The sequence below is a fragment of the Mya arenaria genome, chromosome 13, assembly GCF_026914265.1.
Source record: "Mya arenaria isolate MELC-2E11 chromosome 13, ASM2691426v1".
Taxonomy (NCBI): domain Eukaryota; kingdom Metazoa; phylum Mollusca; class Bivalvia; order Myida; family Myidae; genus Mya; species Mya arenaria.
The window spans coordinates 68,381,371-68,402,336 of record NC_069134.1 but is presented as its reverse complement, the minus strand read 5'-3'; the positions used below and the strand labels follow the sequence as shown (position 1 = coordinate 68,402,336).

At 35.8% G+C, this 20,966-nt stretch overlaps 1 protein-coding gene across 2 annotated transcripts; it reads right to left on the bottom strand.

Moving 5' to 3' along the window:
• Positions 1-278: 278 nt before the first annotated feature.
• LOC128214765 (uncharacterized) lies at positions 279-19,129 on the bottom strand. 2 transcript variants are annotated; one of them, XM_052921402.1, is made up of 7 exons: positions 18,957-19,129; positions 16,002-16,125; positions 14,226-14,368; positions 13,430-13,551; positions 11,675-11,968; positions 5,416-5,517; positions 279-4,511 (listed from the first exon to the last, which is right to left on the bottom strand). In XM_052921402.1, the coding sequence occupies exons 1-6, from the start codon at positions 18,989-18,991 to the stop codon at positions 5,456-5,458; spliced, it is 780 nt and encodes a 259-aa protein (XP_052777362.1). In that variant the 5' UTR covers positions 18,992-19,129; the 3' UTR covers positions 279-4,511; positions 5,416-5,455. The 2 variants fall into 2 exon arrangements, with proteins under 2 accessions (XP_052777362.1, XP_052777364.1); XM_052921404.1 differs by lacking the exon at positions 16,002-16,125 and adding an exon at positions 17,814-17,834 and having other exon boundaries at positions 279-11,968; positions 18,957-19,093.
• Between the last annotated feature and the right edge of the window lie 1,837 nt (positions 19,130-20,966).

The window sequence follows — 20,966 nt, the reverse complement described above, 5'->3', positions numbered from 1 at the left end:
AGTTGCCTTGGCAATACCCTAATTTTCTTTTCGAAAACAGACAATCTAAAAATGTCTTCAAACTTCCCAATCATTAGACAATAGACTATTATAAAGTCATACATGCAGTTATTCAATAAAGTCAGCTCATATCCCTCATGTATCATACTTCCCTTTTGTAAGTGTACTTTTGGACCATATGACTGTAATGATAAGCGCATGTTTCATACGTTATCTAGTGACTTCCAAGTTTGGATACTTAAGAATGTGTCTTTGTTGGCAAATACAATAGCAAGGCATTGTTTTTACAGATTTTATTGCATTTTAAGTATGTTGATACAGATAGAAGAAAATACTTAAAGATAAGTTTCAAACATAAATATGCTTAAATGACTTTACACTGAGTGATATCACAGAGTTTATATGAGTTCAACTTCGGAATAAAATATATTATATCTGAGGTTCTGAAGAAACCTTAGAGCTATATCGTATATTAGAAGGGACATTTAACAAGATTACCGTACTGTAAAAAACTTTTCTAAATAGCAAATCACCTCTAGGTGCAAAGTTTTTCACAGAAAGAATGTTTTCTGCTTACAAATTCGCTCCTAGATACAAAATTGCTCATTGGTAAACTTTATTATTTCAAGGGACAGCATCGCTCTGAGTTGCAACATTCCAACTAGATTCACAATAACTCCAATATTTAAAATCTCTCCTGGGTACAAAATTGCTCCTAGGTACAAAGTCACTCTCAGGATTCTTCACGATAGGGTCGCAGATCTTTAACATTCAACAGAGATTTTGAAACTTTCGTATGAGTCAATGACATGATTGTATTTGGTATGAAGCGGAGCATATTGCTTATTTCATATTAATATGTTATTATAGCAGTTACTGTGAATTGTACGAAACAGGTAGAATGCCATCCCAAATTAAATTACTTTTAAATTAATTTCGTAAGTGAACAAGAATGCAATGATTTTGTGTTTGGTTACGCTTTTAATTGATCTGTAAAATCTGCGGTTTCGTATAGATCATTTGAGGCAAGGGGGTTGGACATATATGCACATTAATATTAAATAAGAATCACCGACAATATATAAACTTACATTCAATAGTTAATGTAAATGATTCAATTGTGAAAACACATTTACAGACAATATCCTGTGAGTATTATGCAAAAATGGATCCATATTTATAGATATAACCTGAAATCCTAACTATGAACATAAACAATGTTATATTGTACTAGCTATATAGCATACTTTAGGAACCTAAAATGAATACCGTTATACTGCAAAGTTACTATCTATTGACCAGTCTCAGTAAATGATGTTTTGAAAATTCACAGCTCCTTGAACAATACACAATAACGAACAGCGTATCTATCGAAAACGAATTATAATAAAAAACCAATGGCTTATTCTAAACTGAACACAAGTACATGCCTTCTGAGTTTCAAAATATTGCTACATACAAAATAACATCTGGCCCTAAATTAACATCTAAAGTCTTACATGACTAGATGAAGCTAATCTCACTATTTTCTTTAGGTAATGTTTGTGTAATATTCATATTCCTTAGGATTTTTGAACTTGAAAAGGAATCTGTTTTTATAAAAATCGCGAAAAAATACTTTTTTATTTGGTTAAAGAAAGTTTGTTTAATGAAATAAGCTACTTAGGCTTTTTATGCTTTTGAACTTTCGAGAAAATTGGACAATAGGCGAGTAGCTTTAAAAACAGCGCTTTGTAACGGTACTACATTAGCAATCGGAACTCTCTGCTATTATCCAAAGAAGGGCTGATAATGCTTCGTTATATAACGCTATTTTTAACCACCTTGCCCCTTCACTAGTGAAGCAGTGCTTTCTTGGTATTCCGAGGTTTGGTCCACACAAATTTGCACAAACACATTAAATAGAGAGACACCGGTACTGAGTTCTAGTCTATCAAATAATACACGCTAATATGCTTGGCCTATATATAAAGTTTCGTACAAATGTTCAGTGGACTATTTCGTTTTTAGACTAATTTGTCCGAGGCATGGAACTCATGCGGTTCCTCGTATCTCAGAATTATTGGTGCTGTCACTTTTAATCCACGGACACAGTTAGTGCACGAGACACACATGATGTCTTATAGCGCAAATGCATACATGCCTGATTTTCACCAACATATAGCACGTGGCATTATCACGCACGTTGTGAGTATAAGCTTCATGTAGTTTGGTCCTCGTGATATCACGACCCGGATTCTCACGCATCAGTGAGCGTGCGACGTGCCGTTGCCTGTCTTAGTGAGGTCTTTTAAACCCGGCTCTGAGCGTCGGTGAAGCTGGAGGCCGTTGGAGTGACCAATAGCGTTCGCCTTGGAGGAGTGAGTGCCGCTGGATGACGGCCGCCGCTGATAGTCGATAAACCGTTCGTACTCCTTGCGGATCTGAAAAGAACAGTGTATATTGTTGTACTTAAAGAAGAGAAAACTGGATTCAAAGTTATAACCATGTACATTTCCAAATGAAAAGAATATACAGGTTGTACCTTTGTAGTTATTATAGATAAACCAAAAGAACTGGCATAAAAGTCATGCATTAAAAAGCCGCCGCATAACTTTATGATCTTTAAACTGTAAGTTACGCACAATACTTTCGAAAGACAGAAATACCAAACAAAACGCATTGCTATTCAATGTTTAACAATACGACAAATCAAATAAATGAAAATCATACATGTACATGTACGCATGTACGGAAGTTCTACCCTTTTATTGAGTACACAGTGGAATACGAAAATAAAGAGGCCCTGAAGGGAGTTGAAAATGGTGAAGAGGTATGCGAATGGAAGGGCCTCCTCTCTGATATAGAAATAGCCAAACACCCACGTGAGGCCCAGCAACACTTCAAGTGCCAGGGCTCCTTGGATCCACGCCCTTAAACAGTACCAAAATATGATGTGTAAAACATGTAAAAGTGTATCTGTTTATGACGGTACAATTTGGAGGTAATTGGTAGTTGGTAGTTGGAAATTCGAATATCCAACCAGTTGGTGGTTGGGGATTCTATGTTGTCTATTTATATGGTCTTAAGGTATACATGTGAAGAAATCACACGCTAAATGTACTTTTATGCATGTACACATATGTATCTTCGTGACAAACACTTTTTAAAACACGTTGTTCATGCATTCACCGGCTGGTTATTCCAAATTGCCAATTGTTTTTCTGCAAATATCAAACTTACGAAATATTAATCACCACCTACCAACTAGGTGTCTGATTTCAAAATTAAACATACTGATCACTTGAGTCGTATTGAAACTACATCCTTTTTCTTTTATTGTGTCTATTGCTTTTGTTTGTATTTTTTGTAAAAAATATATTTAACTGGGCATGTTGAAACGGGAAGTAACGAATTCAAGGATATAAAATGTACAAATTAAAGCGCTAAAAGTACGACAGGAACGTGGAATTCCGCAACATACGCACTGTTTTGGACACATTATACTAAGATTAGTATGGGAGCATTTGCTTGGACATTGTTCCATTTAATATAATATAAAAAAAGAATAAGTAAAGAATAGGTAAATACTACCTTTTGTCTTTGAATTTTTGCGTGCCAATCTGCAAAACAGTGATAAAAGACTGTTAACAAAAGATCAAATAGCAAATGTTCATACTTCCATTCCATATTTAATGTTTTATTGGCTTAAACCGTTACTTACGGTTTAAGAAAAATACATAAAACATCAATTTTGGAGAGGAAATATGATAATCTGCGATCTGATCTTTTGTCATCAGTCTTTTATCACTGGTTTTCAGATATTTACGCAAACAACTGCTCGTTCCAAGACAAAAAAAAAACGTTGTCAAAACGTCCGATCTGTGAGAGTGCAGCATTAAGATATTCTGAAATAAACTAAGCTATGCAGAATGAAACCATTATTTTATGTCTTTTCGCTGAAACGTAAAAATAAACCACGAAATAACTCAAGCCTCAACTTCCTTTAACCTGCTAAAAAAGTAGAGCATCTTTAGTTTTTTCTCCCCCTTTTTGAGAATGGTGCGTGGGCTCTTGGAATTGTGATATAGCAACAAAATGTCTTAAATTATTTACCAAAATGTATTTTCAAACGAAAAAAAACAAAGCAAAGCCTCCTTTATTATACTGGATTTGGAGAATTTTAAGAACACCCGACTGCATTAAAACATATATCTACTGATTAACCTGTCAAGAAATAAGAATTTAAAACATGAGTCCCAATTTGCGAAAGCGTTGACATTTTGGGATTTGACGGAGGCCAAATTTCGGCATAATTTTCAACCGAAAAAAGAGTGTGTTCAACGAGTTTCCTGTATTATGCATATTATATAGCCACATACCTGGCTCATTTCTTTCTCATTATTTATTAAACATACAGACCAATTAACCACCGGCCTTATGTTTCCTGTCGGGGACTTGTCCTTCGTAAATACATACTCTGAATGTTTAAACACCGCTGTCATGGCGTACATCAATATCAACAGGTTCACCTGCAATATGGAGGAGAAATACCCACCGTTCATCCTAATAAGAAATTCCACCAAGAAGGTTCGGAATGTATAAACAATGTTCAAGAAGAAACTGCTGCCACTATTGTTGTGTGTTTCATTACTTATATATTTCATTTCAACCGCAAATTCACGTTCGGAACGGAGGAGATAGTAGTGTTTGACCGGCAACGACACAAACAAAATCCAACGAGTAAGTAGTATTAGACCGGACATGAAACGTATCATATCCGACGAAGAAGTAGTTTTTGACTGGTCACGATACGAATCATATCCGACGAGGTAGAAATGTTTGACCGACCATGATACATATTATATCCGACTAGTTAGTAGTGTTTGACCGGCCATGATACGTATAATATCCGACGAGGTAGAAATGTTTGACCGGCCATGATACATATTATATCCGACTAGCTAGTAGTGTTTGACCGGCCATGATACGTATCATATCCGACGAGGAAGAAATGTTTGACCGGCCACGATACATATTATATCCGACTAGCTAGTAGTGTTTGACCGGCTACGATACGTATCATATCCGACGAGGTAGAAGTGTTTGTCCGGCCTAGATACACATTATATCCGACGAGGTAGTAGTGTTTGACCGGCTACGATACGTATCATATCTGACAAGGTAGAAATGTTTGACCTGCCTCTATATGTACCATATCCGACGAGGTAGTAGTGTTTAGCTCGATAACGTCTCCTGGGTAGAACCAATACAGGTGTTGAGAGGTTTTTGGAAATTTATCATGGCGGGGATCGAACCCACAACCTCTTGGGTGAGAGGCGGAAAACTTTACAACTATATCACTCTCGACCAGGCGAGGATCGAATCCATAACCTATTCCACGAGACCACTATCAATGTCGAGTAATGTACATACCTTATCATCCGTCCTCTGTATACCAGCAAGGAAGAGGATTTCAGTCACAAATATTGTGAACACGAGATGTTTGTGGATTGAGTTCCGCTCCCCACGAACGGACTGCAACAAGAGAGGAACGCGTAAAGTGGGTTGGTCCGGATATTATGGGAGAGAGCGGCTTGATGGAGGGTTGGATTAGAAATTAACTAGTTTTCTTAGTATAGGTTAGAGTTTATAGAGAAGTTTCTTCGTGAACAAGTAACCCATTCGGGCGGAGCACAGCGAAGCGACGGTGGATTTTTATTTACGAAGAAATTACTAAGTACGGGTGCGGTATGATAGTATTTTAAGAAAAAGATGACTGGCACCGTTTACCTCATATATGAAGCATGAAAAAGCAGTGGGAAACGATCCACTTTTAAGTACTTGAACAAACACGTGCATTATAAGGCGTAGTTGTGAACTTGTATTCAAGCACATGCTATGAGGGAAGATAATGTGTTAAATGTCAAGTTTATTTAATCATTTAACGCCCTAATTAACTTCCTGATGAATTAAAACTAATACAATGCATTCGTAGTGAATTATACAGTGATCTAGAACAAATAAGCATTTTGCACCGTTTCAAAATATTAATAAAACAAATTCATGAAATATACATAGGTCTTGTTTAATAGAATGGTTACTTTTGTATGACATTATTGAATATGCAGTTCAATGAACTATGCATGCAAACAAAACACACAAATCTACAATCAAGACCATCATTCGATTAAACCAGAACTAATCCGTACCGAGAGGCGGAGCCTGCGTAGCTACTATCACCTATGTTACCCCATTCGGCGGCGCTGGTATGAGCTCTTTTCATGCACCAACAGCAGTAAAACGGAAACAGCTCATGCAGCAAAAGTCACCTGTTGGTCCAAAAAGCACGAGAAAGTTGCTTTCTGTCATGCCGTTATAAGTTCAAATAGAATCGAGATGCAATAAATTAGTCTCATTTTCGCAACCATATCGATATTAAATATATATATAATTAAAAGTTTCCGGTACAGTTATGCATGAAGTCTGGCCTTTTCTAGGAACCTTTTACACAAAACAAAAATTGCATTGTAAGGACAGTGCGCAAGAAAGGTACTCTCTGAGAGATTTTCATTTCATTTAGACATTTTATATATAAGGGTTTTATATATCTGTACCAAAACTAACCGGTTAGGCAAGCAAACATTATTCCACTAGGCTTGTGTATAAATCAAATGAAGTCATAACTACATTGCAGACATGTACGTCATATTCCCCGAAGGGTCAAAGTTTTGCCTATTAAAACCTCTTACATCCAGGACTCAAACAAGTAGTTTTCCACTGCCACAATGAAGTGATCGCATGAACCAAACAAAGAAAGAAAATGTGAAACTTTTACGAAGCATGTTTTCGACTTAAATGTGAAAAGCTTGAATCCTTATACAAACGTTAAGATAGTGAACAAAACTACGAAACATAAGTGTACTAATCTATAAACTTACTAAAGTCTTCCTTCAAAGTGTCACATAGATTAATTGTTTACCTGAAAGATGTGGATCAGTTGTTTACCTGAGGTATATAGATCAATTGTTCCGCTGTTTTGTAATGAACAAGCAACCCAGGCACTGCATCAGCTTAATGTTATATGAAAGCAACATAATTGTACAATATTAATACCTTTATGATAATTTTGGCCTGTGATGCGTTGTTGGGTATCAAAGAGTACGGTCGTCTGGGAATGAGTCTGCGCCGCCAAACTTCCGATGAAAGCCAGCCTCTTCTCCGCTTAATCGGGGTCTTCGGGAATCGCTTCGTTGGGCGCTTGTCCGGAAAATGAGGGCTGCGAACAGACACTTCATTTTCTTTGTGGACAACGCACCCGTACACCCTAACATGACGCTGATAAACGTGAAGCTGCTGTTCTTTCCTAAGAACTGCAATCAAGTTCTGCGGCCAATGCACGCTGGCATCATTCAGACGTTGAAATTTAACAAACAAGAAGAGGCATCTTGCATATGTGCTGGGTGAGATAGAAAGGCACAATTCAGAGACCGGTCCAGAGATCCTCAGAGTATTGAAAATCTTACAGCAAATTTATTGGATAAACTCATCCTGGAACGAAGTGAAGGCAGATACCATTTAGTGTTTTACGAAGATCGGCTTTTGGGACAAGGAGAGTGAGGATGATGCTCCCCCCCCCCATCCCTGGTTGGGTTTGGGTTGTTGCGTGACCTATTCATTCAGGACTTAAGCACCCTCACTTACATTTAGAGCAATATTTATACGTGCGAAAACACCATGAAAAACTGCGGTCGCCCTGTTTCTGTCATTCTCATTGAGATGAAGAACTCTGCCGTAAATACCTTCAACCAAGATGATGACAATAAATGTGTTGAATGTGAAAGCTCAGAGAAAGTGGTTTTAATAAGTGAAGTGAGTTTTTGTATAGACACTTTTAAAACATTTGCTCTACAACGCACACAGAGTGACATTCTTGACATTATTAGGACACGAGTGGTAAATTTGATACTATATATCTCGCCTCGGCAGGACAGGAGTGATACAATTGGTACAACATATTACGGCTCGGCAGGACACAAGGGATACATTTAGTTGTATATGTCACTCCTCGGCGGGACAGGAGGGATTCATTTGGTACTATATATCACGCCTCGACAGGACATGAGGGATACATTTGTACTACATATAACGGCTCGACAGGACGCAAGATATACATTTGGTGGTATATATCACGCCTTGACAAGACACGAGGGATTCAATTGAACTATATATCAAGCCTCTGCAAAACACGAGTGATACATTTAGTACTCTATATCACGCGTTGGCAAGACACGAGGGATACATTTGGTAATATATATCACCCCTCGGCTGGACACGAGGGATACATTTGATATCACCCCTCGGCTGGAAACGTCATTTTTAACGTGACCTTCGCCTTAACGACTTGAGTACAAATTATTTGCAAAACAAAACTTCCGTTGATCATTGATGATGTAAAATTCAATAAAAATCAAATAAAATTGAGTCAGTTACAGCTGTAAAACCAAAGGAACTGAAAGGCATATAGCCATTGCGACTTCAGTATATAATATACCTCCATTTGGGGGCAGTTAGACACAACTGTGTTGCCACTGGTCAGGAGACAATCATGAAACCAATTAAAAATATTGGAAATAAGAAATAATCATGAGTCCAGCGGCTAAAGGTTTATTCAAAGACAACCATATCTTAAATCAAGTGTGATATTTATTTCACTGTGCAATCACTGAAACAATTACTGCAGGCTATTTACCATACAAATTGTTTCATAATTCATCATCCTCTGTCTAAAGTAAAGCAACATTCAAAATAAATTTATAACGGTTGAATTTGTTATAAAGTATGTAAAAGCACTAAACGAGCATCATAAAGTCCAAGGCTGTATTCCAATGAAACTGTAATGAGTATATGTTATTGTATTTTAAGGGCAAGACAAAAAAATCGCTGGTGTAGAAGAAGAGATATGCAGACACTTCTTAATTCCATTCTGTTTTGTGTCACGCAACGTGTTATTTTGTTTGGAAACAAAGCAATTGTGAATGGAAATATATAGAGAAAATTATAAAATAATATCTGGGTGTAAGATTAAATTGGGACTGTTTGGCAATAAAGCATACCGGTCAAAATGATGGAGAAAAAGTGAATTTGCTACCACATAATTTAAATGGGTATATTCTTGTTAATTAGAATGGGACCAATTATATGACAATTTAGAAAAAAAAACACTTTGTATATGACCAAAGAGAAAATTTAATATTCTTAATAAATCGCTAATAATTTGTGTTTTGAAAGTGTAGCTTTCCATTTTGATACTCATTCTTTACAAATTTGCAGTGTTAATTCATTCAATGAAAAGCTTTGACGGAAAAATAGTTTTGTAATTACAACATTTGCTTTTATTGTTTTGGCTTTCCATATCAAATAATTACTGTTAACCATAAAGGGAGATTAGCCGTTGCCTTAGCATGAAAATACATACCTAAACGGGTAAATAAACCATTGAAAAAATAGATTGGTAATTGGCTTCAAATGTTATATCGTGAAATATAAGCCTTGCCTACGGGAGCATGCCCCTGTGTGTTCCTAAATATACTTCGGCCGCATTACTCAGGAAATGCTGACAAAGGGCCTGTTTTTAACAGAATGTTGACAACCTGCTTATCATCGAAATTAACGTTTGGGAGAAAAAATCTGACTTTTTACAGATGTAATTGAAATGCCCTGATATGTAAAGTATCTTAATAGTGCAGAGATTGGACTACTTCAAAACAGTGTTTTCCAACTATAAAATTTTAAAAAAGCCTTCAACAGTGCAACGATGATGTCACAACATGAGTGTTTTCGGCGTAAATATGAACGTAAGATCGTGAAAATATTTTGTATTTGATAGATATGTGCAAAGATTTATGATATAATGGTATAAGAACTTAATTTATATACTGATTGTTAATGCTTGCGGTTTAAAATACTAGCGTACGTTCATTCATTCGTACAATTTGTAAAATGAATCAAATAAACATGTTTCTTTCATGCTTTTCGATGAAATATGGGGTCATCAATTTGATATTTTTAACTGTAAAATAAGGAGTGAAAATATCAACTTTCAGAACTACTTTTAAAATCCTTTGTAGTTACTTGCCTTGATCAAAACAGAACACTTCACTTTGAACCAGTAAATGTTGGCAAAATAATGTTTAAACATTAAAGAAATGTTTTATAAATTTAAATAAATAAATAATTGGAAATTAACAACTTCCCATTTATTACCGTTTATCCCGTTTTTCAAACATTTTCTTGGTCTTGAAGCTGAATGTTCGAAAATTTGCTTTCATAACAAACAAATTACAGACGAAAACAACTGTTCGAACATAACAAGAATTTTATATCATCGATCAATTGTATTCTGAACTGTTTGCCGTTGTAATACGTAAAATGAGCTTCCCGGAAAATTAACACAACAATATACAGATAATCCGATATTTTTACCCCACCCACGGCTCAAAATTTGTCAACAAACTAGCGTGGCATTCACTCTTTACCTGGAAAACAAACCTGTTTTCAAGCGAAACAGACTGGTCTCTGACAGTAGATGACTGAATATCCATTTACTATAAAACACATGCAGTCTTAAACTAAGAAGAATGTTTAAAATCCAATGAATATCCGCATTTGTTTTGCCAACACATTTGACCTTCCAACTATTCATTCATTCAATAGCGTCGTAGTAATTTGGTTATGTATTCATGCCCCACTTAAAATAAAAGTGTTTTCGTTATTTTTTGGAACATATTTGCACTTATAAAACCGCACTGATTACTGTTCATAAAAGCTTTGCACTAAAAAAACGAGCGAATAATAATCTATAAGAATAAATAGCAGAGAACTATTTCTCAACAAACCGGAAATAGAAAAGTTGACAGCTATAATTTTGCGTGAGGGGCGCCCCATGGGTGGTTTCCTAAATAACACCCTTTCCAAAAAAGGGGGTAATTAAGAAATAAAATACGATCTTACACTGAAATAAACAAATATCCTCTGTAAATATCTTTATAGTTTATGTGCGCGTACAGGCACTATTTATTTACTACGACGTTTAATTAACGGCATTGTTTCGTTTTAATAATGTCCCGTGTAAACGTTTACAAAAGTCTGTAAATATGGGACCCTTACTAGTAAGTGAAAATATTGTCGTGTATTCATGATAAGATGTTGAATATGTCCTATTACCTGTCAAACAGCCAAAAATGTGGCTCTGAATCATACTTTTTGATGTGACTTAAACCGCATAACGGCCACTTTCATATGCATTTTGTTTATGCATGTATCCGGAATGCGCACACAAAGACGAAACGGATATAAAAACGGAGAATATGTACAGTGGAAGCTAAAAGCGTAATCAGGACGTTAAATAGTCAAAGTAAAAATAGTGAAATCATAAAATAAATAATACGAAGAAATGACTAAAATCACATATTATTTCGGATGGATGCCATTTCAAGTATGCATACATCTCGTTACTGACAACGCATTTCGTCCTATTCGACCACTTTTGTTGCCTTTAGTATTACGTAAGGATAGAACCGCGCATCTCCATACCACGTGATTATTTGAATAATCCAAATATTGGCAATGCCGAAAAAAATACCACAGTCTAGTTCTTTGGATATCAGAGCGGGATTATTTTTATGCACCTGACCTGTAGTCGAAACATTAGGATCATTTCTGCTGCCGCTGCCACTGTCTGGTCGCGGTGTACCGCTAGTCTGGTTGCTGACGTCCGGAAGTTCCGTCGGTTCATCCGTGTGGTTACGCGTCGGCTGGTTTGGACCGACATCGGGAGTCGTATGCTGAGTGGTCGGCTGCCCGGTCCGCACTGTTGAGATTTCTGGTCCACCGGAAGTGAATTCTTGTTCCGTTACCATCTCCCCAGTGGAGGTGACTGGTGCCACTGTAGAAGTTGAAGTTGTGGCGGCCGTTGTATTTGTTAAAGCTTTAAAAGGAAAAGAAAGAAAGTTGTATTTGTGTTTGTAAAATAATTAAAATTATTATATGCCTAACAAATTCCTTTTCCATATGCAACAGTAAAAATACAACACACCGTATTGAAAAATCCGTATCATGATACTGTCGTTTTCTGATTCCGTATCATGCGAGTACTGTGTGTAATCTCGGAACTACTTTTACGTTGCTAAAAATAGCGTGACTAAAAAACTGATAAAACCTGTCAACTTTTAATTACATCAAATTATCTAACTTTACTCCCGCTCCAGAAGCATGTAATTATTCAGGAACATGGTTCTCATGGTCTTCAAAGAACCATGAGGATAAGCACGAAGCAGAGAACACTTCCAATCTATCTAGACAGCTATTTCAGTGAACGCGCTGTTTGCCATTTCGAAGTTCATTAATTGTTGCATTATCCTTGTTTATTTTCATAAAAATATGAGCAGCACGCCAATACAAAGAAGAAGGCGAATTCACGTCATCGATAGAAATAGCGATTGACTCACGAACTTCCCTCAATTCTGCATATTATGATCGTCAAAAATTCCCACGAATATTTACTTTGTTAAAGTTGGCCGTTACGTCTATAGGAAATGACGATTAGCGCATACTCGTTAAATAAGTACCGATTTTGTTGTTGTTGTTTTTGTGCTGTGACATTTAATAATTGTTTTCGAATAAGCAATTTGTTAATTTTGCTAAAACATAAAATATTTTGTTCTTATTTTGCTCAATAAAGTGAATTCTGTAATTCTGACTTCGTTTCGCTGTAGTAGCCTCCCTTGACTTCATTACACAACACTACGTAACACATTCGAATTCATACGCGCATTTGACAGATGGCGGTAAATTCAAATCAAATTGAAACCGAAAAATAAAAAGGGATAATTGAATAGGCAGGTATATAATGAATGGAATATTACGATAAAACGTTTTTCTGTTGACCTGCATCACGTATCGTTCGGTGAGTAATCATGTATCCGTCTCGACCTGCGGTCTCGACGGATACGTGTTTACACACCGAACTCGACGTGATACAGGTCACCAGAAAAGCGTCCTATCATAATATCATCTATATATTACGGCTAAAGGTGGTTTATTACTATGGACTGCAATGCGGGTTGTTGTTTTTTTTGCTGCTGTTTTCGTTAAACAGTGATATTAAATTACTATCTAAAGTTAATTTACAAGTCGTGTTGCGGTTACATTGATCATTAATTGATGACAAATCAGCCATTTCATAGTAGGTAAATTAAACTGAAATATCGAATGACATTGATATATCCATGATTAAGTTACGTACGTAGTATAAAGTAATATGATTAACTTGACTTCTGACCTTTTGAAATTGAACATTTATATCCTGACTCCAACGTTTCACACAAATATATTTTCTGTATTTTGCAATATTACCGAGCAAACTTCATATGTTAAATCCCGTACGTACCTGTACGGTTTTGTTCACAGATGAACGGGTGCTGCAACTCACAGTCTTCTTCAAGGAGATACCCCTGGTAGTCGAACATAGCACAGTCTGCCGGGGCTCCTGGTTGTGCCGGAGCCCAATCACTGAAGTGAATATTAACATGATACTAATGCGGTTCATGCTGTTAAATAAGTTATTGTTATTGTTTTTGTTGTTGTTGTTTGTGGTGGTGATGGTGCTGCTGCTGCTGTTGTTGTTGTTGTTGTTGTTGTTGTTGTTGTTTCAAGTCAGAATGTGAAAGATATCTATAATGTCAACGCAGGTCGTAGTATGTCTTTATGTCAAATAAGATATTTTAATAATAATGCATAGATCAATATGATGAACTTCTAAAGCTTTATTCAGCTGTTGTATTTTAACTATATAGCATAAGTCATGTATTAAGAGAGAGCAGTCTTCCCTTACAGAAAGAACGGTGGTGTTCATAGTATTTCAAAATCGTTACCACAAGCGGACCCCGGGGAGAAAAAAATTTCAAATTATTTTTTTCTATTTCAATATAGGATGAAAAAAAGTAATAAAATACGCCAAAAGTGCACTATTTCGGAGAAGAAATTGTCAAAAAAATCTTGCCAAAGTACTTCAAAATTACCCCTTCCAACATTTAAACCAAAATTAGTTTCATTCTGAGGAACGGGCGCAAGTCAAAAGATTACGCCCATAAGTTACGCCCCCTCTAACGTCAAATCCTTGAACCGCCCCTGGTAACTCGGTCATTTTTAATCTTAACCCAACCCATTTACGACAAGCTACTCACGTTAGTTTAGAGTTGAACTCTTCGTCACTAACCCATCTACACTGCGCGGGCTCGCCACCAAATTCTAACCCCACCCACCAGTTTAGGTAATCGGTTGACCTATACGTGTTGACTAACCTCTTTAGTTCATTTACCACACCTTGCTGAAAAAAAAACACCAAGGATTCCTGTCAAACTAAAGTCAAACAGAGGAAAAGTAACATTTTCGATTTAAGGGAAGACATACATTATCTCGATAGAAGACAAAACGTTAGCACGGAGAGGCGTGCACAATTTTATAACAGACGCAGGCTTATATATTATAAATTGTTTATATATTAAACATATATCATTTTTGTTCATAGACACGCACTCGTTAACAGACATGCAATATTCGTTAACAAACATACACTATTTGTAAAAAGAAGGACACACTGTTTGCTAACAGACGCACAACAACCGTTAACATACATACACTACTCGTTTACAGACATGTTATATGCTTAAGCAGACACGCACTACACTCAATATTTGTTAACAGCAATACAATAATTGTTAATATCCATACACTATTCGTTAACAGAGACGCACTATCTGTTAACAGAGATACACCATTTGTTAACAGACACGCAGTATTTTTTACTAAACACGCACTATTTGTTAACAGACACGCACTATTTGTTAAAAGACACGCACTATTTGTTAACACAGGCGCACCATTTATTAACAGGCATGCACTATTCGTGAACAGAGACGCAATATTCTTGAACAGACATCTACTATTTGTTACCGAACACACTCTTGTCTGTGTACTCGAAAACAGACACAGCATTTTATTTATTTCAGTAAAACAAATCATATTTTTTTTCTACAATGGACACATACTATTCGACAACAGACACACATTGACGATGCCAGAAACACATCAGTTTTCAATAGAGACAACATTCGCTAATAGACACACATTGTCGATGCCAGAAACACATCAGTTTTCAATAGAGACAAAATTCGATAATAGACACACATTGTCGATGCCAGAAACACATCAGTTTTCAATAGAGACAAAATTCGATAATAGACACACATTGACGATGCCAGACACACATCAGTTTTCAATAGAGACAACATTCGATAATAGACATACATTGACGATGCCAGAAACACATCAGTTTTCAAAGAGACAACATTCGATAATAGACACACATTGACGATGTCAGACACACATCAGTTTTCAATAGAGACAAAATTCGATAATAGACACACATTGTCGATGCCAGACACACATCAGCTTTCAATAGAGACAACATTCGATCATAGACACACATTGACGATACCAGACACACATCAGCTTTCAATAGAGATAACATTCGATAATAGACACACATTTTCGATGCCAAACACACATCAGTTTTCAATAGAGCCAACATTCGATAATAGACACACATTTTCGATGCCAAACACACATCAGCTTTCAATAGAGACAACATTCGATAATAGACACACATTTTCGATGCCAAACACACATCAGCTTTCAATAGAGACAACATTCGATAATAGACACACATTTTCGATGCCAAACACACATCAGTTTTCAATAGAGACAACATTCGATGATAGACACACATTGACGATGCCAGACAATAGAGATATCATATTATTTCGCAGAAGAATACATATCTTTCGACAACTGACCCGCACTGTTCGAAACTTCTATAATAATTTCTTGACTATTAGACTATAATCTATGCACTTCTGCAATCTATGCGTTCTGTGACGTTACTGATCACAAGCAGGTACCCGCCCATCGAGTCGCACATGGCGGCTGATTCCTTTTGGCTCGTCAAGGTGCTGTTGTTGAAGATGCATGAGCCGTGGATGCGCATTCATGGTTCCGCGCATAAAATTTCCTCTTCCGAAGAGGCTGTGAAAAAGATAGGAGTTGTTTTACAATCAAAACATATTTCATACGAATAATTCATAGCCATGGCTAGTGTTTGTCATTGTTTGTTAACAGCTGCCGGGGAAGATTATGCAAATTAAAACTTGATGTTATAAAACAAATTTTCCATTATCTGATAACAGATTGACAGAAGCTGAGGTGTATGAAAAATGGTTTGCTTCCGGTTTCCAACCTACCCAACATAGGTTCCTTAGTAATAATGTTGTTGTTTTTGCAATCTCGATTATTATTATTTTTGATCGCTATTTTCGATTATCTTTCGGTAGTTTCAATGTTAATATCTAGCGCTCTAGATTACGTTAATCCAGACACAATGGCGCTGTTTTGAAGAGAAACAATGATATTCTGACAGATACAACTTTACCACACTATCATCCCGACTTACCCATTTGGGGCTGTGTAATAGAAAACAAATATAAGTAAAAAGAAGATAATGAATGTCTTATTTCTACAAAAATAGTGAGAAAAAGTGAATATCAATTGGCGGTATCAATGTGTCCTAATAATTCTGCTCCGGCGTAAAAAGAAGTCCAAAACAAATGAAAAAAACGATAACATTAAGTTAAATAGGAGACGACCTTTTTGAGTTAAAAAGAGTACCTATTGAAGTATACAATACTATATGATATATACAATTAATATACACATATTTACTATATACGTACGGTATATTACCATATAAATGCGTGCCACTATGTAATTGGATATACTGACTGCAACTATGACGCATTTCTATATTATAATCAAATATGTGCAGGCACTAAATTTCCTGTGATGTAGTGGGCTATAAAAGGCGCTAAACTGTATATACAGTTTTGGAGAGACTACGTTGAAGATGCTGATACATTTCATGCAATAAATCTATATAGCTGTATATTTCTCAGATAAACAAAGCTACACTGTTACAATAACATAATAAATCTTACAATCTCCCTGGTATATATTGTGAGTGTTAGCAGATGGGAAAAATGGTTCAATATTTAAACAAAAAATAAAAAATAGAAGAAAAAGGCAACGAGCCCTTTGCGATTTTAACAAGTGTTTGGATGGTTCGTTTCTAACAAAACGGTCCATTATACATGAACGCAATGTAAAATGTGAAACTGCCACTTAAATATTTATAATTGTATAAATTGTATACTTATTAACCGTGCCTTATAAGTCCCACATAACATTAATATACCTATACTTTTCAAACGAAACATAGCATAGAATATCTACATGTTTACTAAAGCATCAACAGAGTATACATGTATTGTTATTAACGGGTTTCTTGTGGGATTTCTATAAATAAACTATTCTCCAATTAATTAGTGTGTACTAATTTCTTTCAGCGTGATAGTGACGAAAGCCGATAGCTAATAAAATATCTCTCAGCCCATTTTCAGTGACAAAAATCGACTGGTTGGGATTTAACCCACAACCTCTTGGGTGGGAGGGAGGCACCAGATCATCAAGTTCTTAATACAGAAGATGAAATAATATAAGAGTACTATATTTTATAGCATCTACATGGTTCAAAAGCTAACATTTTCAAGAGCTGACTATTTTTGCGTGTGCAAATATCAAGTATTGTATTTCTTTTTACGAATGGCATGCTTCTGAGTGGATATCATTAAGAACAGTGGGAAAATTGTACATGTACTTACAATCATCATCGGCATCAGATCCTTTGAAAAGAAACAAGTATGAAAATAATAGAATGTGTTGTCCCTCTAAAGTCTATAACACTGATGGTATTTTTTCTAGAATCAGTGTTTTATACAAGTTGTATAGAACCATTGAAAAATGATCAAAGTAATTTGTTTGAATTATTTAAATTTTGGTGGTTCTATTGCAACTGCGATTTTCATTGACACTTTTTCTTTTACAGCTTAATTTCTACGCGTCTCCGTTTGCTTTTTATCTTTGACCGTGTACATATTCAGAAAGGCGAGTTATATGGGTAATGCATAGAAGTGTCATTAGTTAATATGAATTTGCGGTAAGGTGTAATATTGTATAATTATCAATAGTATGACCACACGAATGGAAGCAGAGAGTGCTCACAAAATAATGTAGCACAGAACAGAACTTTTAGTTGCGTTTACCGACAAAGAACATAGTCGGAGCAAGTAAACACTTTATCTCAAATGTCCCATTATGCATTTTTTGTCTCCAATCCCCGGGTAAATGACTTCAAAAGTTAAAACTAATGAAAGCACCGGTTCCCTTTCCTGCACCGACCACAAAAAAATATGACTGTTAATTTACGTTATAACTAAATCCAAATAACAGGATGTGGTCCAGGATGCACTATTTATATTTAATTTTGAGAATGCTACTTTAGATTAATATTTTGTTTATTTCTGAATGATGCACACACATATTAGTTGTCATACTTTAAATTCAGTCCAATACCTGCACTCAGAGACAAATCTTTCATAAATATCAAAAAGATTAATTAATTTTGCTTTCTTCCAGCCAGGTGCAGAATCGTTTATTTGAAAATTAAACTGTGCAAAACTTTAAAGCGAGTGTATTTTCTTAGTAGATATACTTTTTTTCATTGGTTTGGAACTGAATTTTAAGGAAATGTATGGTAGTAATATAAGTCCGTGTTTAAATATTAATGTCGGAAGCTATTTTTAAAACACATGTCACTATTGATTTTGTAAAGATTCTTTTAACATATTTATATACATCATACATCCTGTTTCATTATATTAATAGTGAAGTGACTGCTCAAGTCATAATTAGGTTTTTCGCATTATTTTGAATTCAAGCAATTAAAAATGGTGTCGGTAACTTACCTTCTTTTAGAATAATCACCAAAATTAAGATCCATAAATTCTTTGAATTCATTTTTTTTTTAAATGTTACAAATAAAACTTTTAAATCTTTGCAAAATAAACCTTTCATTTCGTTTTTATTGGAATATATGCGTCCATCAATTAACATTCAGAAGTAAAAAACGCATACTCATATAAGGCAGCTAAAAGTTATTATGACAAACTTAACTATTATGATACGAAGAGGCCACTTAAATATGAGTCAACAATGCACTTCAACTTTCCATACATCGGTTCCTTAAATCAATAAGAAAATCACTGAGCACAAGGTTTAAGAGTTAATTTTAGAAGAGAAATTAATGAACAAGATTTTCTGTAACATCTCGTGCGCTAGACAGACATATCAACAAGTTATATGACCATTCAGAACAGTTAACATTTCTGTAACAGTACCACTCTACAACAAAACGGGGGGACAATATCTGTCACGATACCTCTGTACAACAATACGATGAACAATTACTGTACGACAAATCGGAGAAAACATATGTTATGATGCCACTGTCACAATGGCACTGTCTAAATACGGAGGATAATTTCAGTCACCGTTCCCCTGTTAAAACTATACGGAGAATAATTTTTATAACAATGCCACTGTACAGCGATAGAGGGATAAGTTTCAGTGACAGTGCCACTGTTATTTCTGTCACAATCCCACTACACAACATTTGTTCCTTCTTTGCCACTGAACAAAATACGGAGAACGATTTCTGTGATAATTCCACTGTCGCCAAATACGGGAAAAATTGCTGTCACAATGCTTCTGCACAACAAAACCCAGAACAATTTCTGTACAAAACATTTTAGAATAATAACTGTCAGAGTGCCATTGCACAACGATAAGGATAGTAATTTCTTTGAAAGCGCCACTGTACAGCAATACGGAGATCAGCTTCTGTGACATTGCTACTGTAAAACAATACGACGAACAATTACTGTCTCATCGCCACTGTACGACGATTCGGGGACACAGTGCTAGTGAACAACAGTACGGAGAAAAATTACTGACACGATGTCACTCGTTAGCAATGCGGAAAACAATTGCTGTCAGGGTGCCACTGTGCAACAATACGAAGAACAATTTCTGGCGAGGTGCTACTGTACTATAATGCAGGGAATACGCATGTCATGGTGCTACTGCATAACAGTGCGGAAAACAATTACTGCCAAGGTGCCATTGTACAGCAATACAGAGAACATCGATTGTCACTGTGCCTATGTTCAATGTCATCGAGAACAATTACCGTTACAATGCTACTCTACAAAATACGGAGAACAATGTTTGCTACAATGCGACTGTAAACAAATACAAAGACCAAATAATGTACCAGAGCAACAGAACAACAACACGGAGAGCGACCGCTACGTTATATGAGAGAAATGTAATGGAGATCCATTTTTTACGACTTGATTATTGAGTTGTATTGTAATTTATCTTTTAATATTTTATATAAACATAAAGGCACTTGATCAGCAACATTGAATTCGAATTAGGCGTAAATAAGCGATGAATTGAACATGAGTGTTGTTGAAATATACGTCAATCGTTACTGATGGCACGACTCCTTTCTGTACACAGAACTTTAGCCATACGACTAATATCCCTTGAATTTTAATGTTGTCGCCTAAACATTTCGGACATAAACTACTTATGCCTAACAAAGCAAGCAGGGGGCATTACTTTAGGACACAGCAATAATTAGCGAGATGTTTACCGAAAGTAAAAGTATATTTGTGACAAAAACATACATTGCCACTTTAAAATTTTACAACATTATTTACCGAAAAAATTTCGACAGTAAACAGGAGTGGTTGAGAGTGATATATAGGTGATATATAGGAAGGATTATAGTCCACCTGACTAGGATTTGGTAAGAAATCGTATTATTTTATTTTATTTGTGTACAAGCAAGCAAAATCATACGAAAAATATCATGTTTGGATAAACAATAATTTGGATCTGCTGTAGTT